The 27147-nt window shown below is 48.3% G+C and overlaps 1 protein-coding gene across 1 annotated transcript in view; it reads left to right on the forward strand.

Annotated features, from left to right (window-relative positions):
• Efcab6 (EF-hand calcium binding domain 6) overlaps positions 1 to 27147 on the forward strand; it is a 191116-nt gene that overhangs the window by 94006 nt on the left and 69963 nt on the right. Inside the window, exons 11-17 of the mRNA XM_037197495.1 lie at positions 8221 to 8331; positions 11438 to 11546; positions 13439 to 13606; positions 15675 to 15734; positions 15840 to 16000; positions 16686 to 16856; positions 18515 to 18683. Coding sequence (XP_037053390.1) covers positions 8221 to 8331; positions 11438 to 11546; positions 13439 to 13606; positions 15675 to 15734; positions 15840 to 16000; positions 16686 to 16856; positions 18515 to 18683 — 949 coding nt within the window. The remainder of the gene's footprint in view (positions 1 to 8220; positions 8332 to 11437; positions 11547 to 13438; positions 13607 to 15674; positions 15735 to 15839; positions 16001 to 16685; positions 16857 to 18514; positions 18684 to 27147) is intronic.

Raw genomic sequence — 27147 nt, forward strand, 5'->3', positions numbered from 1 at the left:
CAGGAGCCAGCCCACATCTTTTCATGCTTCAGCAGCAACCCGGTGTGAGGTGTTGACCCCTCTTGGCTTATCCTCTCACTATTGCTCTTATCTCACACACCAGTCAGTGCAAAGGCTCCACACCGACCGACAATCCAGATCTTCATGATGTATTTTGGAGCTGGTGTAGCAACTCCAGGATAAGCCTGTAATCTCAAGGGGCCTTCTGGGAAATGGATTTGGCTTTCACCCGTTGCCTCTGTGAGCCTCTGTGCTACCCAACAGACCTTGCTGGTTCTGTGACTTTCTGTGGTCATCATCCTGGCTGGTTCTGTGGCTTTCCATGGTCATCATCCTTGCTGGTTCTGTGACTTTCTGTGGTCATCATCCTTGCTGGTTCTGTGGCTTTCCACAGTCATCATCCTTGCTGGTTCTGTGGCTTTCCTTGGTCATCATCCTTGCTGTTCTGTGCTTTCTGTGGTCATCATCCTGCTGGTTCTGTGGCTTTCCACAGTCATCATCCTTGCTGGTTCTGTGGCTTTCCTTGGTCATCATCCTGGCTGTTCTGTGGCTTTCCATGTCATCATCCTTGCTGGTTCTGTGGCTTTCCACAGTCATCATCCTGGCTGGTTCTGTGGCTTTCCTTGGTCATCATCCTGGCTGGTTCTGTGGCTTTCCTTGGTCATCATCCTTGCTGGTTCTGTGGCTTTCCACAGTCATCATCCTGGCTGGTTCTGTGGCTTTCCTTGGTCATCATCCTGGCTGGTTCTGTGGCTTTCCTTGGTCATCATCCTTGCTGGTTCTGTGACTTTTGTTATCTGTGGCTTTCCACAGTCATCATCCTTGCTGGTTCTGTGGCTTTCCATGGTCATCAGCCTTCAGAACCCTGTTTACTGACACCCCAGCTGCTTGGGGTGTCCTTTCTTCTTGCAATCACCTTGGTCCATGGTGGAGAAACCTGCCTGGCTTGAATGAGATGCCCTGGAGCATCTGGACAAGGCTGGGAGGAAACTCAGTTGTAGTCTTGGCTGTTTTGCAAGCTTGCTTTTCATGGGTAACCTGAGGCATCCTTGATCCAGGAACTCTGGGTCTGAGTGCTAGGCTGTATTTGTGTCTTGGGCAAAGGCCACACATTCCTAAATAGAAGGGTCAACTCCAGCATCTATTTACTCTGCCTGGGGCTTTCTGTGTAGATCTCCAGAGCCAAGTACACCTGGCTGTCCTTTGGTCTTACCTAAGCAACCTGTGGGCACTTTTTTATGGCCACACATCCTCATATTTATGAAGCATCTGATCATTCGGTGGTGTGTGGTGACTCCTTCAATTCACAGCAGCAGGAGTCCAAAGAAACATGGCCTCTGAAGCCAAGCAATACATACTGTGGTTGCCTCTCAGCTCATGCCCAGGTATCAGAAAACCTGGTGGGAGCCAGAGGACTACCCATTGATGGGCCACATGCACTCAGCTTGAGAGCACAGAGCCGAGAAGCTAGAGGGCCAGGCAGAGGGCCTTGTGTACACCTAGGACACAAGTCACCCTGGACTCTCTGTGGAGGGAAGGGCCTTCCGGGCTTGCTGTATGTAGGAGGGAGCGCAGTGGAGTTGAAGGCTGGAGAGAGAATGTGTGATACTCATTACAGTATTGCTGCTGAACAGCTCCGAGGAAGCAGAGTCAAGGCCAGCAGCGCCGGTGTAGACCCCCCAGCTCCCAGGCTCTGTGGCTGGTTTCACAGGCAGGAGGCACAGACAAGGCCGCCCAAAGGGTGACAGTGACTGGAGAGGGGAAGTGGGACAAGGTTAAAGCTTTAGGCACCGGAGAGGGGACAGTGTCAGCCATGGCGGTTCTGGCCTCTCCTTTGGCTGGCTTCCTCCTGTTCTCATCACTGCTGTACATGTGCTGGATTCTGCACGGAACTCCTGCTCGTGTCGTCCTAGTGAAGCCCTCAGGAGCCTGGACGCATGTGACCTATCTGTTCCTGCCACTGTTTGCTGCGGCCTTCGACAGTCGCCGCTGTCCAGCCAACAAGCAACTCTGAGCAGTGTGATGCGTCCAGTATTTCTTCCTCTGCATGGTGGATGCAACTGCTGTCCTAAGTCTCCACCCTGACCCCTAGGGAGGGGAAAACAGGGAGCAGGGTGTTGGCTCTCACCTCAGGGTCCAGAGCAGGGGTTGTCTGGAGCAGTAAAGAATCCACGAGTACCTGAGAGAGGACAAAAGCCAGCTTCAGGAATATGGCCCACTGTCTGTTCAAGACCCAGGGTTTGATCCAGAGCCCGGTGTGGAGGGTTACTGTCTCTTCGTAACCACAAATAGCGCTCTCCATGGAAATCCTAGGGAAAGCATGTTCTGTTTCTGAAAGCTGTGTTTATTCATGTTAATTATAGAGTCATATGTGTTCCAAACAGGGAAACGAGGAAACCGTAAAGGAAAATGTAGATTACCTGGGCTCATAATAGCTAGCGATAGCCACTGCTAATACAGCCAGAGATAGCTGTTGCTAGTACGTCGTCTACTCCATTTCAGAACCTGTGAGTACACGCACTCACATATACGTACTCACATGTATTCTTAGCCGGAAACATCTGAGGTATAATTACGGTCTGTTTTCTCACAGAATATTGCATCAGAAGCATTTTCATTCTATTTAAGAAGCCGAAATGCATCTCGTCATCCCTCAAGTCAGAGGGCTTGAACCATTTTAAGGTTTATATTACATACTGCTAAAATGCACCGCAGAAAGGTGTTAATTTATTCTTGCAGGGGAGGCTCAGGAGCGTCCTGGCAGGCGTTTAACACGGGGCGTTGGAATCCTTGCTAATTGATAGTCAGCAGCGTAGTCTCGTGTTTTGACTTGCCTCTTCTTCATCTCCTGATGTTTCCCCCCCCCCCCGTGTGTGTGTGTGTGTGTGTGTGTGTGTGTGTGTGTGTGTGTGCGTTTCTAAGTCATAGGGCAACTTGAAGGTATCGGTTCTCTCCTTCCACTCCAGAGATTGAACCTGGGCCATCGAGCAGCAAGCACCTTTTCCTCTTGAGCTCTTTCATCAGCCCATAGTTTTCCATTAAAAAATATTTATGTGGCTCCTTTTCAAGTGTGTTCATGGACGTCGTTCACTTTCTGTGTTCACCCCCTTCCCCCTGGCTCTCATGAAGTCGAACTTCTATGTCTTTCGCCATTGTGTAGTTGGATGGGTTGGGCAAGGGTGCATTGTGTGATTGCTCCCTCTGTTGAGCAGACAACCGTGGCTTTTACTCTTGCCCTTCGTAATCAGCCACCCTCTCCTACCACTGCTAACACACACACACACACACACACACACACACACACACACACACACACCAGTTCAATTGCGCTGGTGTTTTTAAAAAGATTTCTTCTTAATGATGCGTATGTGGGCTGGGGGGCGGGGTGGTGTGTGCCCATTGGTACAGTGCCTTGGAGGCTAGAAGAAGCCTATGACCCCTGGGGCTGGACTTAGAAGTGGTTGTGAGCCTCCTGATGTGGGTGCTGGGAACCAGACCTGAGCCCTCTGAAAGAGCGGCCAGCACTCTTAACAGCCGAGCCATCTCTCCAGAATTAAAAAAAAAATTAAACATGGAATTTTTAAAAATTAATTTCTGGATGTGGTGGTGCATGCCTTTAATCCAGCATTTGGAGCAGTGCAGATAGATTTTGTAAATTAACAACTGTCTTATAAATAAAAACACAGAATCAATATAAAAAAAAAGCCAAGAGTCAGAGTCAGAGCTAAAATCTCACCTTCCTGCGGTGCTCTACTCTCCAAAAGAAACTACTTCTGTGTTTTGTCTTAATATAGTCTTCTTTGCTTTCATTGTTGTACCCAACATGACTGCTTGTCATGCCTGTAGTACAGCCTCCAGTCTTAAGCATATGTCCAATGCTGCTGTATCTGAACAACAGAGATTACCAGCTGTCTACCAACCTGGATAAAAGCATGTGCACACACATCTTGCTATGCTCTAATAGCTCTGATCCCGGCAACTTTATTATTAACATACAATTAAAATCAATTATACAAATAAAATACCACCATAGATTTCTATGATTTCCAGGCCAGTCTGGGCTACACAGTGAGACTCTTGTCTCAAAAAGAAAAAAAAAATTATAATTCCAACTATGAGTGGCTAATAATCAGAAATCCAAGTGATTTTAAATTATTATTATTTTATTTTATGCTGATGGGCATTTGGCCTCCGTCTATGTCTGTGTACCACATGTGTACCTGATGCCCATGGAGACCAGAAGAAGTACCAGATGCCCTGGAACTGGAGCTACATATGATTGTGAGCCCCCATGTAGGTACTGGGAATTGAACCCAGGCCTCTGTCAGAGCAGTCGGTGCTCTTAACCACTGAGCTGTTGTTCACCCACACAAATACAAGTAAGAATGTTCATTAAATCTGAACAGTGTGTTTTTAATGAGTCTACTGACTTATTGGTCTAGAGTTTCGTTATAGACGTCTGATGTTATCTTAGTCTGACCATCACAAGTCCTGACCATCTTTCCGTCTCTCCCACCATCCCAGTCCCTGTGCACCTCATCTCTCCCTGCCTCATTGCACTGGCTGAGACAGGTTTCCTCTCTGTCATCCTTCCCCCCGACTCCTAATCCTGTGCACATCAGGGCAGCCACAGGCTTTCCGTAGATGTCCTCGTTGATGTATAAGGAATTTCTTTTCTATTCCTACTGAGTGTGCTGAGTTTTGTCAAGTTCTCTTCTGTGTAGAGTATGGCCACTGTGTGGCTTTTCTGCATCAGTCTTTTAAAACAACACAATTTGACATGAAAATATGTAATATTGACGACTTACGCAACGTTCTCTAAGGGAGCTGAACAATAGAATGAAACCGGTATCTGTTAAAATGGATTATTAGATTGGCTTGCATGATGTGGTCTGGGTAATCCAGCAATGGCTGTCTTACACCAGAGAGGCCAAGAACTTGATAGCCACTTAGTTCATGAGGCTGGGTCTCTCAGCAGTCCACACTGGAGCTGCGGGCCTGGAGCATTCCTGGAGAGCTTTTATCCTACACAGAGCTTTGGATGGCTGATGCCGTTGTGTCTATCTGGAGCAGGAGCCAGGACGTCAGTTCCAGTGCTGGCCTGAAGTGTCCCTCAGAGTGACAGTGGATGAGTTTGAACAGTTGGCTCTTCTGGAAGCAGTCCAGCCGTTTTCCAAGGGTCTGGTTACCAGAGCTCCCACTGGGGGCAGCCAGGCACAGGAAGAGATCTGACAACAGCCATTCAGGTGACTGATAGCTTGTCCCACACAGTTCAGATTGTTCGAAGAGCACAAAATGGATCACATCAAGGGGTGTGTGTGTGTGGGGGGGGTGTGGGTGTGGGTGTGCATGCGCGTACGCATGCACATAGATCATAGGTTCAATGTGCAATTAACATTCTCAGAAGTTCTTAACTTTAAACAGAGGCTCTTAGTGAGGCCTGGGTCTCCCTGTCTCAAGCCAACCAGTAGCCCTCCCCCGACATCCCTACCCTTTATGACCACCCAGCCCGCTCTCACTTGGAATACTTATGGTGGAGACAGGCACCAGTTGTCCAGTGTCTGTCGGTGATGATGGCATTTCTGCAGTGGACTATTGCTGCACCAGAGGCCCAGCCTGCTGCCACAGGTGGCACAAGTCAGTCAGTGGGAGGCAGGACTGGCAGAAAACTGATTTGCATACAGTGATGTAGCAGATGGGAATACAACACAGGCATTCTTGTCCTAAAGATGCCTCATGGCAGATTTAGATGTAGTTCGTGCAGAACATGGTGACCACAGACGGGTGGGCACTTCATCACAAGTGAAGGTTTGGGGTCATAATGCCACACCTGATCTTAATCCCCTGGCTGGAGATGCTGCCCAGGTCTGCAAGCCTCTGGGACAAAGACAATAATCACTCCTTCAGGTTGTTCTTGCCACACAGTGGACAGCTGTGAGGGGTGACAGTCCTCAGGGTATTTTTGCAGACAGTAATGAAAAGAAAACACCCAGAGGCGAGTGAAATTAATTAAGGCCAGAGCGAGGCTCAGACCTGGCTCAGCTTTAGAACCATGGCAGGCACCTTTCATTCTACCCTGTGTGCTGAGGGTGGGCTCACAGCAGGCCAAAAGTCCCTCTGCTCTCTGTCCTTTAAAATAGCATCGATGTAAGCCAGTGGTTCTCAACCTGTGGGTCTCAGCCCCTTTGGGGGTTGACAACCCTTTTACAGGGGTCACCTAAGACCATCAGAAAATACAGATATTTACATGATGATTCACAACAGTGGCAAAATGACAGTTATGAAGTAGCAATGAAAATAATTTTATGGTTGGGGGTCCCCACAACGTAAGGAACTGTATTAAAGGGTCACAGCATTAGGAAGGTTAGAACCACTGCTGTAAGTGAAGAATTCAAGTTTTTCAATGCCGATTTGTCAAGCAGAGCAGCCTGCCTTGTGCTGGCTTTGGCATCTCAGCTGTGATGTTTCTGTGTGGGCTCTTTGTCCTCCTGCCATGGAGGGATGTGTGATATTAGTGTTTGACCCACATAGGAAGCTGAGGTTACGCATGATCAGACACTTGAGCGCTACCCACCCTGCGCCGCATCTGTTGCCTTCATCCCTTAAGAGCCTCCTTGTCCATCGCTGCTGTGGTTCACAGGTGACAGTTAGTACAGGAAGCCACTTGTCCAAGGTCTCCATGCTAGCAAGGGAAGGAGCAGAGATTTGTACTTGATCTCACTCCAGGGTCTTCCCACTGGCATCTTCAACTCCATGATTTGGGGGCCCTGACTCACAGGACCACGTCAATTTAGAAACGCACTTTGGACCAGTTTTTCAGTTGTTTATTCTTACTAGAGCTTTAATTAGGCTGTCATACTGGTGAGACTTTATGGGCATAGCTCCTGACATTACCCAGAGACATTCTCACAGCAAACTCCCCAGTTCTCTGTCTCCTACAGTCTTCCCTCCCTCTCTTCCGTAATGTTCCCAGCGCCTCGGGTACAGGCGTTGACGGCCCAAACATGAGCTGAACCAGGACAACGATAGACATGCCGAAGTGGACAGGGGAAAGACCATGAGGCCTCAACCTTACACAAAGAATTACAGATAGCTAAGGAAGGCTGAGAGCGGAGAAACAGTCTTCCCAGGGAGGAGCACACCAATTGGCTATCCACTACCGAATAGTCAGCCCCAAAAACATACATTCAAGTAACATTATACAGACCAAACAGGTTATATCTAGGAATGTATATGTGTATACATACATGTATATGCATGTAACAACTACTAATGAAAAAAAAAAAAAGAGGCCATGAACTTGAAAGAGCAAGAAAGGGTAAATGGGAGAGTTCGAAGAGAGAAGCGAGGAGGAAATTATGTACTATTAATCTCAAAAATAAATAATTAAAAAAAATTGTGTACCGGTTTATGCTGCTGCCATGGCAAAGGCCTTAAGTCCGGTGCCTCTAGTGCCATAAACACCATCCTAATTTATCAGGAGACGCCCAATGCAGGCTACGGTGTAGGTATGAGCAGGACCCTTGGAAGCCCAGGTTTTCCAGCTCCTGCGGCCCCGTGCATGTGTTGGTTCATAGCTTCTTAGCCACAGGGCCCCACTACTGCATGTCAGTGGCTTTCTCCACTATAAGGAAAGGTTCATGTGCTGGTGTTAGGCCGACCACACAGTCAAGGGTACCCTTCCATCTCAAGGTCTCTACTTGTTATCATTACTGCTATTTATTTTGCAGGCCTGGGGATTAAATCCAGGGCCCTGCAAAGGCTAATTAAATACCTTACCACCGAGCTATCCCCCAGCCTGCAAAGTCTACCCTGACCACTGAACCGTCCTCTCTGTATATGTACAGTAAACAATGACAGGCCCCAACGCTAAGGTCACTGGCCCTTTAAAAGCCATCATCCTGCCGACCAAGGTCACTGAATGCTTCAAGTAATGAGTTCGAAAAGATCATTTCGTGAACATCAGAATTTTAACCGAATGCCTTTGTTTCTTCCTTTAGAACTTGCCACCACTGATGGAATGTGGCGACACGGGTGTTAAGATCCTCTGATTTCCCCTTGCTTTTAAAGAATCAATCTGTGGTGCTTTTCTACAGAACGATTTTGTTTGCCTTAGATTTGGAACTTCATATAAATTCATAGTAGCTGGTTTTCAACTCAGTATTAAGTATCTAATCCATGTGGTATTATAGGAAAAACTGTTGTTTTTGTTTCATGCAGATTTGGACTTAAAACCACCACAAAAGTCAATTGGAAGCAGTTTTTAACGACGTTTTATGAGCGGCAGGGGTTGGACGTCATTAAGGCAGCTCCCCTGAAGAAGAGAAGCAGGTATGTTTAAAACCAGTTTCCAAACTGCACTGTGCATTGGGTCAGAGATGATGCAAACTCTTTTTTTGTTTTTCATTTATTCAATGACCAACCGTCTCCATTGACTAATTGTAAACTTTCACCTAGCGTTTTAGAGCTCAGAAATAATTTTGCATTCACTTTTCATACTTCAAGTATCCTTAAACAGTGGGGGTGGCATTCTTGTTCCAGTTTCTAGAGAAAAAGGAGCCTGGGTAAGACCGGTGGGGCCACACACCCAGAGCTCCAAGGCTCCCCCAGCCCACACAGCACCTGCTCACAGGGGTCCCTCCACTCCAAGTGTGTCCCCGGGAGACCGTGTACAAGCACACACCTGCTGTGTGTTTTATGGAAAGGGAGATAACCTGCTTTCTTGCTGCTCTTCTTGCCTTAGGAATCAGTGTTTGTTTCCTGCTAATGTCTGTTGTAACTACTTCTTCTTCTTCTTCTTCTTCTTCTTCTTCTTCTTCTTCTTCTTCTTCTTCTTCTTTTTCTTTTCTTCTTTTTTCTTTTCTTCTTCTTCTTCTTCTTCTTCTTCTTCTTTTCTTCTTCTTCTTCTTCTTCTTCTTCTTCCTTCTCTTCTCTTTCCTTCTCTTCTCCTTCTCTTCTCCTTCTCCTCCTTCTCCTCCCTCCTCCTTCCCTCCTTCCCCTTCTCCTCCTTCTCCTCCTCCTCCTTCTCCCCCCCCCCCCCCCCCCCCCCCCCCCCTCTCCTCCTCCTCTCCTCCTCTCTCCTCCCTCCCCCCCCCCTTCTCCTCCTTCTCCCCCTCCCCCTCCTCTCCTCCTTCTCCTCCTTCTCTCCTCTTCTCCTCCTTCTTCCTCCTTTCCTCCTTCTCCTCTTCTTCTCCTCCTCTCCTCCTCCTCTTTTTTTTTTTTTTTTTTTCTTTTTTTTTTTTTTTTTTTTTTCGAGACAGGGTTTCTCTGTGTAGCTTTGGAGCCTGTCCTGGATCTCGCTCTGTAGACCAGGCTGACCTCGAACTCACAGAGATCCTCCTGCCTCTGCCTTTCGAGTGCTGGGATTAAAGGCGTGCGCCACCACTGCCTGGCCCTGTTATACCTTCTAACTGGAAGTTGTAGAGGCACCTCAGAAGTATAAAACAAATCAAAGACTAAGATGAAGCTTGAAAATTTAGACTTTATCTCCCAGGAGTCACTTCCATGTGAACTTTATTGATTAGCCATGAAGAAAATAGACAACGTGGGTTTTTTGTTTTTCTTGTTTTGTTTTTTAACAAATATGTAATTTCATCAGGTGCATTGAGAGTGATCATCCCTATTGCAAAGCAAAATGTACCACAGAGTGAGTTCTCACTCTGCTTCCTTGGGGCCTGTTCCCCCTGAGGACTCAGGGATATTTAATGACCTCCCTGGCTTTCAGCTTTCCAGGTGTTCAGAGTAATCCTGATCTGCTGTGAGGAGGCAGCTGTGAGAATGTGTCTTAAGCAGTTACTTCCATTTTCTTACCATTTTCTTGTCTGGTAGCACCCTGTCTAGGGCTATCCAGGATAAAATTAAAGTTTTATTTATTTGTGGCATTTTTTAAAAAAATTAGAGACAAGGTCTCACTGTGTGGCCTAGGCTGACCTTGAACTTATCATCTTCCTGTGTAGGATGACAGATGTGTGCCACCATGTCCAGCTGCTGGCTTTCACTAGCTTTAAAACAGCAGTCCTCCAATGGGGGGGGGCAGTATACCTCCTAGGAGGCTCTTGGAAATATCACAGGACATTTTTAATTGACATGGTGGAGGTGATGATGTCTAGTGAAGTCTACAGTAGGGAGGCCAGAGGTGCAAGAGGTCTTCCCACAATGGAGAAGAACCTGCCATCATGCCTGATATCTGTAACAATAAGTCAATGGGGATTGCTTGTCCAGTATCTGCTTGCACCAGTACAGTCTAACTTTCACGACACTCTCTTCCAGTTAGTCATGTGAGCCAGGAGGCACAGAGCTAGAGTACATTTTTGCAAAGGAGTAGTCAGTGTGTTGTTTCAGAGCTGTATAGACAGTGTATCAAATCCCCAACACGTGTGAGAAGGGTCCCATACACAAACCATCCACTATCATGTCCCACCTTGTGGGAATAGAAGATATCTATTGAGCAGCAAGGAAAGGAAGGCCCATAACTGAATTTTATTACAAGGTATCTAATTTTTCAATTGCTGTAACAAAACACCATGACCGAGGTAACATATAAAAAAGAGCATTTATTTGGGCCTCATGGTTGCAGAGGGTTTGAGTCCATGACCATCGTGGTGGGAGCATGGCAGCAGGCAGGCAGGCATGGTGCTGGAGCAGTAGCTGAGAGCTCACATCCTTAGCCACAAGTAGGAGGGGGAGAGAGAGCTAACAGGGAATGGCATGGGCTTTTTGAAACCTCAAAACTCACCTATAGGGACACACCTCCTCCAACTAGGCCACACCTCCTAATCCTTTCCAAACAGTTCCACCAACTAGGGACCAAACATTTGAATATATGAGCCTATGGAGGTTATTTTTATTCAGAGCACCATACAGGGGCCTCACTTTCTGATGAGAATTTACAAGGAAGCTTTAGCTTTCAAAGTGGATAGCCATGGCCTCCAAGAACACTCATGTGGTTGATGGAGCTTCAGGGTAAAAGTTGAGGTGAGAAAGGACAAAAAGTCCTGAGGGTGCCAAGTGGCCATGGCATAGTCACTGGAGGGCAGAGGCCGGGACTCTGCATGTCCTCAGATGTGAGTATGAACATTTGATGTGTTGCAGCTTACTGCCTGCCCTAGGGTCCTGGTGGTCAGCCATCTCTGGTTTCCTTCCTGGCCTTTTTGTGAGATCAAATTCATGGGTTTGAAAGATGTCTGACTAGGGTTGCTCAGGAATGGGGGGCAGTTGGGAGCAGGATAGCACAGCTAATGGATGACTGTGCACGTCTCCTCCAGGACAGTTCTCTGTCTTCCTGCACCTAGTGGCAAATAGGCCTGCCCCTGTATACTACCCTTTTTGAAGAAAGAGCCCCTGAAAAGCCAGTACTGTGAGAGTTGTAGGGTGCTTGTTTTTTACACCAAGAACAAGTCCAATATCCTTCCTGGTTTTCTCCTGCTCCTCTTTGTAGCACTGATTCTAGAAACCAGTCTCGTAAGGAAAATATCGTCAAGAAGTTATTCAAGTACTCGGAGGAGCGCTACACAGCCCTGAAGAAGGCCTTGTTGATTATCAACACGGTGAGAGCCTGAACCCTTCTCTGGAAAGAACCACAGGAGTTAGGGAAGTTCATACTCAGTGTAGCCAATGAGTGGAAAGATGGTTGGGAGGGCTACATCTTATCCATCAGGACAGGGTAACCAAAAGGACCAAGTTGACAAGCATGTAAAGACATTGAGTTCTCATATGCTGCTGATGGGAGAGAAAACTAGTGCAGCTGTTGTGAAGAATAGTATAATGAGTTTCTTAAAGATCAAATAATGGACCATGTGACCCAGTGATTCCATACCTAGGTATCAGCCAAGAGAAACAGAAACACATCTTCCCAAAGATGCATGTATAAATGTTTCAAGTGACACTATTTGTCATGTTCCACCTGAAGATAACCTAGACACAGATACATAGTATGTGACATGTTCATATACTACCAATTAGGAATGAAAAGGAGGGGAATACTGTGAAGGAGAAGGATCACAGATGTTCAGGAGGCAGGTTTGGAGGGGATGCAAATGTTGCAGTGTCCATGATGGTGGCCACGCAATGCTGGGCGTGAATCAGAAGTTAGTAAGGAAGTTGTCAGTGACTCCTATTTGGATGTTTAAACACTGTCATTCAAAACCAAACCATAAACAAGTATAGTTAATTCAATGTACCTCAGAGAACCTAACTTCCGGAGTCGGTAGATGTGTGAACACTTGCTGTAAAAGCATGAGGAACGTAGTTTAAATCCCCAGCACTGGCCAGCCATGGCCATGTACCACACACTCAGTACCGTTGAGAAGAGGGCAGATGTGTGGCTAGGGCTCTCCAGCAGCTAGCCTTGCTCCAGGTTCAGAGAGAGACCCTGTCTCCATAAAGTAGCATGACGTCAGAACACCTGTTAACCCTTTCTGGCCTTCACACGTAACACGGGACATCTGCACTCATGTGTGTGTGTGCATACACCACACATGCACATAGAAAATAATAACAAAAAATAAGATTTTCAAGGGCTCAGCATTTAGGAGCACTTGCTGCTCCTTCAGAGGACCGGGGTTCAGTTCCCAGCACCTGACTTCCTGTGACTCCTCTTCCAGGGCATCTGACACCCTCTTCTGGCCTCCAAGGGCACCAGGCACACACAGGTGCGCGCACACACACACACACACACACACACACACACACGCAGGTACTCACACATACACCATATAAAAATGAATTTAACAAGTGAGATCTCTGCTCTCTTCTCAGCTTCTGGGCCCATGTTTATCCCACACTGTGGCAGTCAGTGGCAGCTGCTGATTGACACTCAGAATGTCCCTCTCCAAGGCAGAGGCTCTGTATTTCCACCTTCCCAGAAAACAGAGGCTCTTAATTTTCATATTTAGTTAACTTACCCACAGTTCAATTCCACGGGGACATGCTTGCCTCAGAAGGCTTTGCTTCTAAGTATTTTCTATAAGCAACATGGCAGAGATCTCTCCCTCATCAACTGTCCCTCTGTGTAACCCATGAGGTTGGAGATACTGGAAACACCTCTGATTGATGTTCTGAGTAAATTGGCAAGCCCAGCGGAATTCTGCTGGGGAATTCTGAGCCAATGGGCGGGGCTGGGAGGTTGAGGGCTCTTCATGCTGTGGGGACGCTAGGGAGGGGGTTAGCCTGTGCTCCCCCAAAGGACCTCATTCCTCCAGGCCATCTCCTGCTTGTTGCCTGGTAGAACTGTTCTAGGAAGGGCCTGAGAACATCTCAGAGGCTCACATCTCTGCTCTGGTCACACGTGGTGTGTGTAGTGGCCGTTGACTGCTGTTTTAGGTCGTGACTCAGCTTGGCCGAAGCCAATGCTTTACTATTGCTGAGTATGTCCATGGTATTTCCTGCCTCTGAAAGTGTTGTTTTTAATTCCTAATCTTATCTACACTTTCCTACTCAGACGCCCAACGGACACATAAGTTGGGAAGAACTGCGACACATTCTGAACTGCGTGGTCGCAAAGTTAAGTGACTCAGAGTTCAATGAACTCAAGCAGACGTTTGACCCCGAGTGCACTGGGTCCCTGAAGGTCAGCTGCCTACTGGATGCGTTGGATGACAGTCCTAAGGTATGTCTGTGACCATCTCTCAGTTGGATGACTCCCGAAGCCAGGAAGTAAGTGTTCTTAGCAAAATCCAGTTTAAGTGAATTAATGACTTCACATTTTCACATATTTTCATTTCAAGTTGCAGTTAAGAGGTTGCTTGGTTGAAGTTTTTGTTTTCTAAAGCATGTTGAGGATGTCATCTGGCGTTTCTGAAAAACCTGCCCCCAAGTGACAGGTGCCAGGCAGTGCTGTACTGACCACCAGGTCTTGCAAAGGAGTATTTGGGAGTCACATGTGGTCCCAGCACTTGACAGTCTGAGGCAGGAGAAATGCTGTGAGTTCGGGGCTGCCCTGGGCTAAAGGGAGTACCAGGCTAGCCAGGGCTACATAATGAAATGATACCCTGTCTCAAAAAAAAAAAAAAAAAAAAACAACTATAACATGTTTGAGAAGAGGTCCCATACCCTGATCTGACATGTTTTAGGGGTCACCACCCAACTCCCCTGGTGTCTCCTAGTAGCTTTTAGTCATTGCTGCTTTTGACTGAAAAAATAGGCAGTTTTATTAAAAGTAGCTCTGCAGCAGCCATTAGCTTTGGCAATCTTTAAGAACATTTAAAAAGTCCGATTGGTTGCATGCATGGCCTGGTTATCAGAATGGTGGGCTATTTGCCTTCACCATGGAGGCAAATTACTATGCTGAACGTAGACCCTCACATACCCAAGTGTGAAGTACTAAGTCAAAATGTATAGGTATGTCCATGCCTTTACACACACACACACACACACACACACACACACACATACACACCACTTCTTTTTAAGAATAAAGATGGTGGGAAATGATGGAGGGGTTTATGGTCCCACAAGTAAGACATTGACTTATGCCCATACCTGGCCATATGAGTCAGGAGGGATCGGACCTGTGTGCCCACGCAGTACCTCAAGGTATGCCTTGACTCAGTTTGCCACCGGTGCTTGAGAGCAAGATCAAATGAGTTCTCAGGGCGTGGAGGTCATCTGGGGTGGGAGCTTGAGCCGGTGTTCAGTGTGTGGCCACATCTCCATGAGCTGAGTCCAGGGGCAGATAGTGTATCTCTTGAAGACACATGTCTTTTGCAACAAGATTGGTGACAGCAGTAGCCTGTGGTGTTGCTGTGGAAACCCAGCAGGATAAAGTATACACACAAAAATGTTCCCAATCTAAACATCCCGTCTCAGTCATTTTGATGATTGCCTGCATGTCTCTTGCGCAAGCACTGAGCCACTGGTCCATCTTAACCTTGCTTGCAGAGAGAGTGGTAGCGTTTTCAGTGCCTTTCCTGTGTAGGATAGGACAGACCCTGGCTTAGCACAGGTCGACAGCGCTCAGGGCTTCTTACCCTTGGGCACTACAGTGGCTGTGAACATTTTCAAGCCAAACCAAACGGAGACTGTAAGCAGCCTCTCTGTGCAGCAAAGGACATGGCCTCTGCTAGTTGTAACCTGAGCTTGGCTCGTGCGCACGCACACACTCAAACCTGTCATGTGTATGTGTGCACACACTCAAACATATCATATACATGTGCACACACTTAAACCTTCCATATATGTGTGCGCTCACACAAGCCTGTCATACATATGTGCAATACACTCAGACCTCTCATATGTGTAAGCATGCACACTTCCAACCCTATGATTTGTATGTAGACACACACACACTTTCTTTATCAAAAGCAGTCATATTGGAGTATAAATTATGCTTTTTAAATCATACACGTCTACCATATGCATTTTGATGGGTTTGGATATATGTTTTTATATATTGCACCCGACTTTGTCTACAAATAAGTTCACATTAATGTGTTTCAGTCTCTCATCTTTAATAACGCCATTACTAGCATTTAACACAGTGAGGTTTGCCACCTAATTTTAAAGGATGCTTCATGTTCTCCTTTGTTATCATCTTGGTATCCAGTTTGTTTTCCCTTTCAGTAATTCTGCTCCAACCTGGACCAGTCAGGCAGAGCCAGCTTTCAAATCCAAGCCTGTAGCTTCCTGTTGCCCCTCAGGAAGAACTGTTAGTGATAAAGTTTCTCTTGTTCACTTAGGTGAGAAAAATGTCCCCCTCTACAGACACCAAGGCACCTGTGCCTGTGGCTTGGGATTCAGTAAGTACCATTAGCCTTCTGTTTATGGCCTCCTTCCCCATGTGCTCTGAGGGTGCCTGCATACCTGCTTCCAATGCGGTAAATGTATTTCTTCTCCTGGGTTAGGTAGAGGAAATGTTGCGTGATGCCATCACCAGGAACCTCCAGACCTTTTACGGCATGCTGCTGTCATATGACCTTGGGGACACAGGGACCATAGCAAGAAATAACTTCAAGAAAGTCGTACGCGTGTTCTGCCCGTATCTATCGAATGAGTACTTTATAAAGTAAGTTACAGGTCCTTCACTTCCTGCTTCTCCCCAGCCTGCTCCATGACACCTGTGGATAATATCGGTAACAGACACTATCTGTTGAATCCTCACTGAGCAGCAGACTGAGAGTTTACCATGTGTAATTCAGTTTCACCCCCATCGTTAAAGAGGCTGGATGGAGAAGCTGTGAGGCCCCAGTGAGTTGGGGACACAGGTTCCATATGGGTCTCTGGGATCACTGGCTATTCCTATTGCTTTTTATTTAAAAAAAAAAAAGGCGTAAGTGTACATGTGTGTGTCTCTGTGTATATACATACGTGTGCGAGCACAGTACCTGTGAAGGTCACACATCCTCCTGGATACTTGAGGTTGGGCTTCCCAATTTTTAGCCTTGGGCTGGAAAGCTAGCTCAGAGGATAAGAGTACATACTGCTCTTACGGAGGACCCAAGTTCAGTTCCCAGCACCCACATCCGGCTGCTCACAGCTACACGTAACTCCAGCTCCAGGGGCTCCAATGCCTCTGGCCTCCCTGGGCACCTGCACTTGAATATACTGACACATAACATCTGTGCAAAATATACAGCTATAAACACAGAGACATACCCACCAACACACAGGCTTTTAAAAATTCTGAATTTTAGCCTTTTTTTTTTTTTTTTTTTTTAAATGGGAATGCTCTGATAATTTTTCAACTTCAGACTCTGCAGTAAGTTTCAAGACACAGCCTCAGGAAGGATCCTGTACAAGAAACTTCTGTTGACCATCGGGGTCGATGTCCCACCAACCACCTCTCCACCTTCTGTTCCGAAGGATCAGCCCAACGAACAGTTGCAAAAAGAGGATCACGTCCCACCAGAGCTTCCTGAGAGGTAAAATAAGGGCGAAGGAAAGGCACTTGAGCACCAGGGGCCTTGCTGGAGGAGACATTTGCTCCGCGTGCTGCTCTGCATCATCAGAGTTGGGATCAATTAAGAAAGGTCGGCGCACTGGCTGTGCGCGGTTAGAGCAGGTGGGCCCCTGCCAGGAATAGCACCCACTGCCGGAGTTTAGCAATGAAAGCAGATAGTCCCAGAGCTGGGGGGACCTTGCCGAGGTTGCTCTAGTGTCGACAACCTCGGACTGTCACCTCTCAGACAGCTTGACTGCTCTGCGTCTGCGTGCATCCACACCTCTGCTCTCACAGGAGTTAGGCTTTGCCACAGCTTACCGTTCATTGTAAAGCACACCCACTAGCACAGCGAACGTCTTCTAATACGAGAGGATGGAGCTGTTAAAACAATAGCCACAGTGAACGGTCTGAACTGTCAACCAAAACACACTTGGTGAGCTGCAAAAAAAGACCAGACTGATGGATATTCTGGCTTTCGCTCCCTTTTGAAAAGTTATCGGTTCAGTCTAAGGAGAAGGTGCCGTTTAACTGCTTGTTCATAGCATGTCAGGAGCCCGCAGGCATGGCGACATCCGGGAGGTGCCATCTTGTCATTTCTCTTTTTCAAAGTTCTTGAGCGTAGGATGATGGAGATTGTCATTTAAGAGAAAGCTTAAATGTCTGGCAACATGTCTTCCCAAAGCCAGGACAAGAAATAATGGCTGTTAAGCTGTTCATAAAGCAGGCTTCCCTAGAGGGAAGACTGGGACTCTGCTCTGCATAGCTAGCTGTCTCATAGCTGTCCCGTTCTTTCTGGAGGACCCAGGAGACTGTGGAGGGTGGGGAAAGAATGATCTTCCAACTGCACATCCTCTCATAACACATTTTGTGAGTTAAGTTGATTCTACAGAGCCACTCAGGATAGCCATGACTTCCCTGATCTACCACAGCTGGCCCGTGACTTCATTCGCCTAGTTACTACAAAGCTTTGTCTAACTTGAAGCTTCCCTGTAGGCCCTGACTTTGCTTCCCTGGTTCATTCGTGAAAGCATTCTGTTTTCAGTCTTACGTGCAGCCCACTGTGGCGGTGGAGTCACGGCCGCAGGAATGTGAGGCAGCTGGTCACACTTGTATCCACAGTCTGGAAGCAGAGAAAGATGGATGCCGGCGTTGGCTTGCTTTCTCCTTTGTATGCAGTTTGGGCCCCCAGCCCAGAGCATGGTGCTGCCCACTTTTACTGTGGGTCTCCCCATCTCATTTAGCCTAGTCAGCATAATCCTCCCTGGCATGCCCCCAAACAGCCCTCCAGGTGTCCCTGGTGGCTTGTCTCTAGGCGATTCCAGATCCTGTCTAGCTGACAGCACTACCCATCACAGGCGCCCAGCCTCATGCTATTTCCGTTCAGCTCCAGGTTGAGAGTCTTAGTGTGAAGACCGTATCGCCCTTCCTTGCTGGCTGGTTGCCATGCACCGGCAGCAGGACCCTCTGCGTGGATCCTGGGCCGCTGACCTGCAGGCCTGGCTCTGCAGCTGACCAGCACAGAAAGGAAGTCCCACCCTCTGGTGGAGGTTATAAACCCCCGGTGCTGTCGTGGGATACATGGGGAGCAGGTGTGGCATGTCATCTGATGGAGAGCTCAGTGCCTGCTTGTGATTTCAGAACCCAGCCCACGAGGGACAAAATTATAGAGACCAAGATGATGACCAAGGAAGAAGTCATCGACCGACTCAAGCTCTGTATCCAGCAGCAGGACCCGGTGTTCAAAAAGCAGTTTCTTAGCATCAGCAAGGAGCCCGATACAAAGATCGGCCTGGAGGGCTTCCGGAAGGTAGGAACCCATGCCCCGTGGGGCTTCCTTCCTGACTGGGCCCATGAGTTCTAGCCCGCTGGCATACATGCTTCATTCATTGTTACTGCCCATTTATTCTGCAGTGGGGAAGGGGGCTGGCGGGCAGTAAAAGAATTGATGGGCAGTGCCACCAAGAGACCAGTTTATCTAATATATCGTGAAGCAGGGGGCACAGGCTGGGCAGTCACAAGAGCGCCAGCCTGCATCCCAGAGCTGGCTGCAGTGCACAGACTCAAGGCCACTCCATCTCCGGTGCCACTCAGTGACTTGAGAGGATTCCCAGGGCCCCAAATCGTCAACTTCGGCAAATTCCTTCCAAGAATAGGTCCAGTATGGATAGGGCTTGGTTTGGGTGTTTAACCCTTTCTTGCTATACTGTTGGGCTAGCCATGGATACCTGGCTCTGTGCACTGGGGGGACCTTGGGGGTGGGAGTGCCGAGCTGCCTGGGCCCCTTCACGTCAGTGAAGGATCCTCATGATGTCAGGTAACAGATCTGGGATTTGTTCCTCTAAGGGAAAAACACTGGCATTGAAATCTGGGAGAGGCAGGGTGCTTATGGAACCAGCAGGTTTGTGCCAGAAAAGCCTCAGCTTGAAGGGCCCTGCATGGGCTCTCGGAGTTAATTTACACTATTGCTTAAGATTCCTACAGTGAGTCTCCAGCCAGCAGCACTGTGGCTGTTCCTCTGGAAGGCATCTCAGTTACTATGCTGCAGTGGCCATGTGGACAGGCCAGAAAGCAGTGGAATCAGTTTCCAAGAAGATGATACTCACTTGAGTGCCCGCTGTTTACCTGATGTCTGCCTCCAGGCCAGGCATCGTAAGCAGAGGCCCAGATTATGAGGTTTTTTTCTACTGTCTTCACCCTATGTTCCCATTTAGAGCAGTTTCAGTTGAAGGCTTTGAACATGATTCTGTTGTCTTAGTTAGGGTTTCTATGGCTGTGATGAAACACCATGACCAAAGCAACTTGGGGAGGAAAGGGTTTATTTGGCTTACACTTCAGCATCACTGTTCATCATCATAGGAAGTCAGGACAGGAACTCAATCAGGGCAGGGACCTGGAGGCAGGAGCTGATGCAGAGGCCATGGAGGAGTGCTGCTTATTGACTTGCTTCCCATGGCTTGCTCAGGCTGCTTTCTTATAGAACAAGGACCAGCAGACCAGGGATGGCCCCACCCACCATGGGCTGGGCCCTCCCCCACCAATCACTAATTAAGAAAATGCCATACTTGGATCTTATGGAAGCACTTTTTTCATTTGAGGTCCCCCCTTTCAGATGATCTAAGCTTGTGTGAAACTATCCTGCCCAGCTGTAGTTTATCACTGTCAGCACAGAAGGGACTCTCGATGTCCTCTGGGTGCCTAGCCGGATTCAGCACTTAGAGTAAAGATTCTCCTCACTGGGGCTCAGGAAATGCCCCGGGGAACAGCTGAGCCTCCATGATGGAGGGTGGGTGAAGGAGGATGCATAGGCTTAGCTCAGGGATTGGACTCCCTGTTCCCAAAAACTGCCTGATGTCCAGGCTGCCTGAATGGAGTCACAAGCTTTGTTTGGGGTCCTTGACACCTCATTTTGTCAACAGAAGCCACACAAGACGCTCAGAAGTCTGTACTTATTTCTCTGTGTTCCAGCTCCAGCCTTGGCCAGAGAACAGCTGGATTCTCAGGGCAGGTAGCCACACCCCAACTGGTATAGTAGCAGGCACACTGACCACTGGCCCTTATTTAGGACCACTCGGCAGGAAGCTCAGTTTTCTGAGGATGTCAGCTGGGCTCCATGAGTTTCCAGAAGTTCTATGCCTTTACCAAGGTCCTGACTGCCCATGCCACAGACGATGAGAGAAGTGTGCCGTCTGTCGGGTGTCTGTGGGTTTGTTTGTTGCAAGGTTCTTTTATGCTCTGTTAATGTTGTGTGATTCACCCTGAGGCTGTTACTGAGATAGATTTCAAAACACTGAGGTCCCTGTGTGTCTGTGTGACTCTGGATACAGAGTGATGCTGCACAGCCTCAGGGCCATTTTCCTTCTGGTTTCTTTTGCTGACTAGTAATCTGGTACTGGATTTTCTCACCTTCGGCTTTCAAACTCACCGGGCACTTACAAGCAAGCCCCTTGTGGGCACGTTTAATTCACTTTTCATAAAATGTAGTTGAGCACCGGGCGGTGGTAGTGCTCACCTTTAATCCCAGCACTCAGGAGGCAGAGGCAGGTAGATCTCTATGAGTTCGAGGCCAGCCTGGGCTACAGAGTGAGTTCCAGGAAAGGCCACAAGCTACACAGAGAAACCCTGTCTCAAAAAAACAAACCAAAAAAAAAAATGTAGTTGAGCATCTTAGCTTTTTCTCTACCCTGGACATCACCTGGTTCCTTTCTGCCTGTTCTTGCCGTTAGGTTATTCGACTACTTCTATTGTCCCATGTTCCCCTGTACCCTTTTCTGAGCGGATGAAATTTCTTTCAAACTCTTGTAAAGGCTGCGCTGGAGAAGGCAGCCCACTGCTTGCACCTCCACAGCGGTGCAGAGCGCTTCAGTCCTGTGAACAAAGCTCCTGAAGGAAGCCGTGTCTGCAGAGACTGGCTAACTGATTAGAACCCCAGCACCAAGGAGAGACTGGAATGTTGCAGGTCCGGAGGAGGCTAATAACCTGATCTTGGGCTCATTCTAGCCCCCTGGCACAGCCCACCTCTGTGTGGAACTGACATCTTGTGACAGATTAAAACCTTTGTATCTATTGATTCTTGAGCAAAGAAGTAATCATAACTCTCTGTTCCACCAATTTTAAAGTTCTGATTATACTTTTTTGTCAAACCCTTGATGGAACTGCCTCCCTGTAGGAATGTGGAATTGGGGGTGACCTAAATTGGTGTTCCCAGGTCATGGTCACTCAGAGTGGCTCCAGGATGAACTGCCTCCTATTCCTTTAAGGGAAGAGCTGTGGGGTTTGTGTCAAAACACTTGATCATCTCTTTTGTGGCACCATTTGCCACACGCTTCAATTTTACATATATTCTAGACTCCCACGAGACATCATCTTTTGTGCTGTAATTAACCTGACCAAGCAACCTATCCAGTCTGTCTGTCTGTCAGTCTGTCACTGTGTCTTCCTCCTCTCCCTCCTCCTTCTCCTCCTCTTTCTTGAAATCGGGCTCATTTTTCCATCCTACCTAAAGCTCTCCCTTTGTAGATCACTTAGTAAGAGTACGCTGGTTGCTCATCCTGAGTTTCTGATGTTTTAGAGTTCCTTCGTCAGACTGCATTCAGGGCACCATGTTAAACCTAGTCGCCTACCACCCAAGGCTCCTCTGAGCTGTGATAATTTTCCAGACTTGCCTTTTATTATTATTATTATTATTATATTATTATTATTATTATATTATCATTTCCATTGTTTTTTGAGGACCATGGCTAATTTTTGAGAATTCCTGACTAGGATTAATTTCAATTATATAATCCTGTGTGTGTGTGTGTGTGTGTGTGTGTGTGTGTGTGTGTGTGTGTGTTAAACATTCCAATAATTTGTGGGCTTAAGAAACTCAGAAGATCCAAAGTAGGATAAGTACAAAATCAGAAACCCCAGATCAGAGAGCGGTGCGAGCCATACTCCACGTGGCCATGCGGCTGTCAGCAGGAATCGACGAGCTGGAGGACAGTGGGACACACTAGAGGGGAGACTGGGCACAAAGTCAGAGCCCCACGAGCTTGGAGCTTCGTGTCCAGCCTCCATTTAAGAATGGAGACAAATGGATGTCGTCTTCAGCTTAAACAAGTAAAACAGAAGGGAGGCAAGCCTCAGGTAACTCCCTGCAGGTCCATCTCAGCACCAGCCATGCTGCAGGAAGTTCCTAAACTCAAGGAACGGGATGCTGTGAAGACGCGGTGCTCCCCATGAGGAGTACAGCATGAGAAGGGTCAGCAGGAGATGCCCAGTGGTTAAAGCACTTGCCATTCAGGCATGAGCACTGGAGTGCACATTCCCCAAATCCCACATAAATACTGTGTGGGCATGGCCGCCTGTAATGTCTGCCTTGGCAGAGGCAGGCAGATCTCTGTGAGTTCAAGTCCAGCCTCATCTACTTGAGTTCCAGGATAGCCAGTGCTATGCAGAGACCCTGTCTCAAAAAAAAAAAAAAAAAAAAAAAAAAAAAAAAAAAAAAAAAAAAAAAAAACAGGGAGGGAGGGAGAGAGAGAGAGAGACTGAGACTCTGCCTCAAGAGAAAAGGAGTTGGGGCCTGGAAAGATGGCTCAAAGGTTAAGAGCATTGACTGTCCAGAGGACCTGAGTTCAGTTCCCAGCAACCACATGGTGGCTCACAACCATCTGTAATGAGATCTGGTGCCCTTTTCTGGTATGCAGGCATACATGCAGACAGAACACTGTATATATAATAAAGAAATAAATCTTAAAAGAAAAAGGAAGAAAGGAAGGAAGGAAGGAAGGAAGGAAGGAAGGAAGGAAGGAAGGAAGGAAGGAAAGAAGGAAGGAAGAAATGGAATTAAGGATAATTCCCAGTATCCATCTCACACACATGTGCCCCCACACATGCACACGGCACATGGACGTGGAAATGGAGAGCAGTTGGCTACATGTGAAAGGCTACTCTTAATGTACAGAATGCACAGGAGTGTTGGAGGCTGAACACGACAGCCTTGCCTTGGAGAGTTTACTATAGATGTAAATGACAGCAAATGACAGCATGGCAGAAGGGACAGCAGGGGCCCCAAGTGCTCCCAGCTTCCTGCCTTGTGTGTGGAGTGATGTTCTCTAGAGCGGTGCTTCTCAGCCTTCCTCACGCTGCAACCCTTTCATACAGTCCCTCATGTTGTGGGGACCCACCACCACCACCACCATAAAATTATTTTCACTGCTACTTCATAATCGTAATTTTACTACTGTTATGAATCATAATGTAAATATCTTTGTTTCCTGATGGTGACCCCTGTGGAAAGGTCATTTGACCCTAAAGGGATCATGACCCACAGGCTGAGAACCACTGCTCTCCATGGACTGTGTTGTGTAGTGTTGTAACCTCAAGAGAAAATGCCAAGATCCTGACACAGAGGTGAAGCAAGCATGCCGCACAGGCAGACGTGTCCATTCCGCCCCAAGCAGAAAGGCCTGGGTCCCCTCAGCTGCTGTCACTGGGCACCTGCCACTCAGAGCATCAAAACCCCCACAATTCAATAAGTTATTGGGGCCCCAAGGAAGGCTCTCTCTGTGACGCAGGGTGTCCCAGGCGGGACCATTGGAAACGTTGGAAATGTCAGACAGGGGCTGGCCGGATAGCTCAGTTGGTAGACCACATGCCTTGCAAGTGTGAGGGCTGGAATTTGATTCCTAGAACCCATGTGAAAAGAGAAAAAAATATGGTGGCACACTCTCAGAATCCCAGTGTTGGGGAGGGAGGTATACATAGATCCCTGGGACTCACTGGCTAGCCAGTCTAGCCTACTTGGCTAGCAAAACCAAAAACATGTATGTACACACACACACACACACACACACACACACACACACACACACACACAGGAAAGAAGGAAGGAAGAGATTTGATACTGGTTTGTCGCTCTTCAGTGGACTCTCAGGAGAGTGTCTCCCAGAGAAGCCAGGGTTTGGCTGGATAAAGGGTTTTCCGTCTGTTCACCAGGCTGTGGCTAAGCCCTGTTGCCTGTGAGTTGCTGGCAGGTGTTGAGGAGAAGTCTTCTGGATTGTGTTCATTGCAGACGAGAGGGGTGTGGGGTGCCTTGGGGGAGTTCAGTGCTTCTCCACAAAGCTTGCCAGTGAGGCCAGGCTTGCTCTGTGGTGCTCTGTGCCCCTGGGAACTGCACACCCAGCCCAGTGGTGCTCTGTGCCCCTGGGGAACTGCACACCCAGCCCAGTGGTGCTCTGTGCCCCCGGGGAACTGCACACCCAGCCCAGTGGACAGGCTGTGGAAGGCTCCCACGCCTCCCTGGTTCTTCACAACCCTCCAGGCTGGGAAACATTTGCCTGCAGACATTTTCTTCCTCTCCATTGCATATGTTTTTGTGAAAGGACTAAGCGGGAGGACTTTGCGATGAATAATTCATGTGTGATTGTTTTCAAAATAGGAAGTTAGTTTTTCAAAGTGAGTAACCCTTCTATTCATTCCCGAGACCCATTGCCTCTGGGTGCTTCTGTGTGGGCTGCAGCTTTCTATCTAAATAGTCACTGTACCTCATGCTGGGACAGGCTCCTCTCCAGAGCTGGGCCTGGGAAACACAGGCAGTGGATAGCGCACAGATGGTGTGGGATTCCCAGTCAAAGAATGACCTTGGAATTCAGCACTTCTCAGTAATGCCACAACCCCTGGTCCTGCAGTCACACTATGGCCTGTTCACTGTGTACACACACATACAACACACACACACACACACACACACACACACACACACACACATCACACATGCACGCACACATGCACGTGCATGCATGCATGTACACATACACTCACACAGGCATCCATGACCAAGACCAGGCCCCACAAACCAGGAAGGATGTATATCAGCCATCTTCCCACTGTTCACCTACAGCTCCCTGCATCCTCTTCCTGCAAACCAGAAAGGATGAGTGACACCCAGATAAACTGTGGCCCATTGTGTGCTCGGAGCTAAATCTAGACTGTGTAAGAGGTTCGGAGTCTGCAGCCGAATGGGGAGGAAGTGCCTGAAAGCTCTCCACTGTATCCAGTCGGGGAGGAAGGAGAAACTGCTTTCTGAAGCCCCCTCTCATGGGGGCACATGAGAAAGGACCTGTTCAGATCCCTTCAGTGGCCTCCTGCACCCTCCCATTTGGTGGGGTCACAAGATGTTTGCCAAGACTCCAGTTAGTCTTCCCGTGTGGCCGGTTAGGATTTGTGTGAGGACCCCGGAGTCCCGCAACAGACAGCTCCCTCTTCTGCTGGGTGTGTACAGTCTACTTGGAACTCACCGTTCTTCCTCCAGCCTGGATTCCTTATTCCAACAGTATGACGTGGTTTGTGATCAGAACCAGGTCTGAGACCCAGCCCTGCCACTCCCAGGTGGCCAGGGCAAGTCGGCAGCCTCTGTGTCCAGATCTTTGTGCCAGCATTCTGAGAGGCCCTTTCTCTGAGCTCCCAATGAGGTGAAATAGAGGGTGTCGTAGAGGGCTCAGCACAGTGCATGGCCTGCAGTTAGAGAACAGTGTCACACAGGGAGCGTGGTGGATGGAGTCCAGCCCTGTTTTATGCCAGACTTTCTCCCACTGGCCCTCTGCTCCGGGCTTTGGGCAACACCAGAACCATCTGATGGTGTCAGCTTATGTCCATGTCTTCCCCATGCTGTGTGATCCTGAGAAAAGGAGGACACCAGTGCCAGGCTCCTGAGACACTTCTTCTCAATGCCAAGGCTCAGTCCAAGCCCAGGGAGCAATGGAAGCAGGCTCAGTGGACCATATAGGAACATCCAGATGATAGTCCACAGAGCCAGGGAGCTAGTGTCCACCAGAGTACCTGCCTCCTCGTGACATCCCATGGCAGCTACTCCTGAGAGCAGGACCACAGATGGCCATGCTGATGTCTGTGCCGTGGCATCTGGCTTACAAACTCTTTCCCTGTACCGACTGGTGTAGGGCACCATGGAGAGGGCAGCACAGATGGCATTGTGTCCTGCTGGTGCCCCTGGACCTTCTGGGAATAAATTTCTTAATTAATTGGGGTTTTTTTTTTTTTTTTTTTTTTGGTTTTTTGAGACAGGGTTTCTCTGTGTAGTTTTGGTGCCTGTCCTGGATCCCGCTCTGTAGACCAGGCTGGCCTCGAACTCACAGAGATCTGCCTGCCTCTGCCTCCCAAAGTGCTGGGATTAAAGGTGTGCGCCACCACTGCCAGGTTTCTGGGAATGAAGTTCAATAAAGCTTATACTCACATGCCGCCAGGGGTGGTCTCCCTGGTCTAGTCACACAGGCACTGGGCTACAGACACACCACCTTTCCCAACAGTCTTGCACACTCTGCCTCCAACAAACCTTCAACAGGTTGTCTGCCTGTCCCTGTCCCCAGTGAGTTCAACCTAGCGCACAGCCCCGTTCCGAACCTGGACTCTGACTGAGGTCATTGTTAAGTAGGTCTCCACTCTCAGACCATAAACGCTGGCTGAACAGCAAGGACTGTGTCTTCTGTCCCCTGCACTGAGGGAGGCACCCTCCAGACAGACAGCTTCTGGATCGCCCCTGTCCACCCACTGACCCAAGGGCATCGTCTTACCCACAGCAGCTCAGCCAGTCAGTGTCTCCTAGGATGGCGGCTTTGGGACCAGTCTGTCTCAGTGTTTATTATACAGGGTCATGTATTCGCTCCTCTGTTCCCCACCCACTCTACGCTATATGCACAAACGGAAGAGGAGGGTGTGTCTGTGTTGGAGCGAAGGGTCCAGAAACCACCGTTAGTGAGTAGACTCACACAGGGAGG

Source organism: Peromyscus leucopus, chromosome 20 (genome assembly GCF_004664715.2).
Source record: "Peromyscus leucopus breed LL Stock chromosome 20, UCI_PerLeu_2.1, whole genome shotgun sequence".
Classification (NCBI taxonomy): domain Eukaryota; kingdom Metazoa; phylum Chordata; class Mammalia; order Rodentia; family Cricetidae; genus Peromyscus; species Peromyscus leucopus.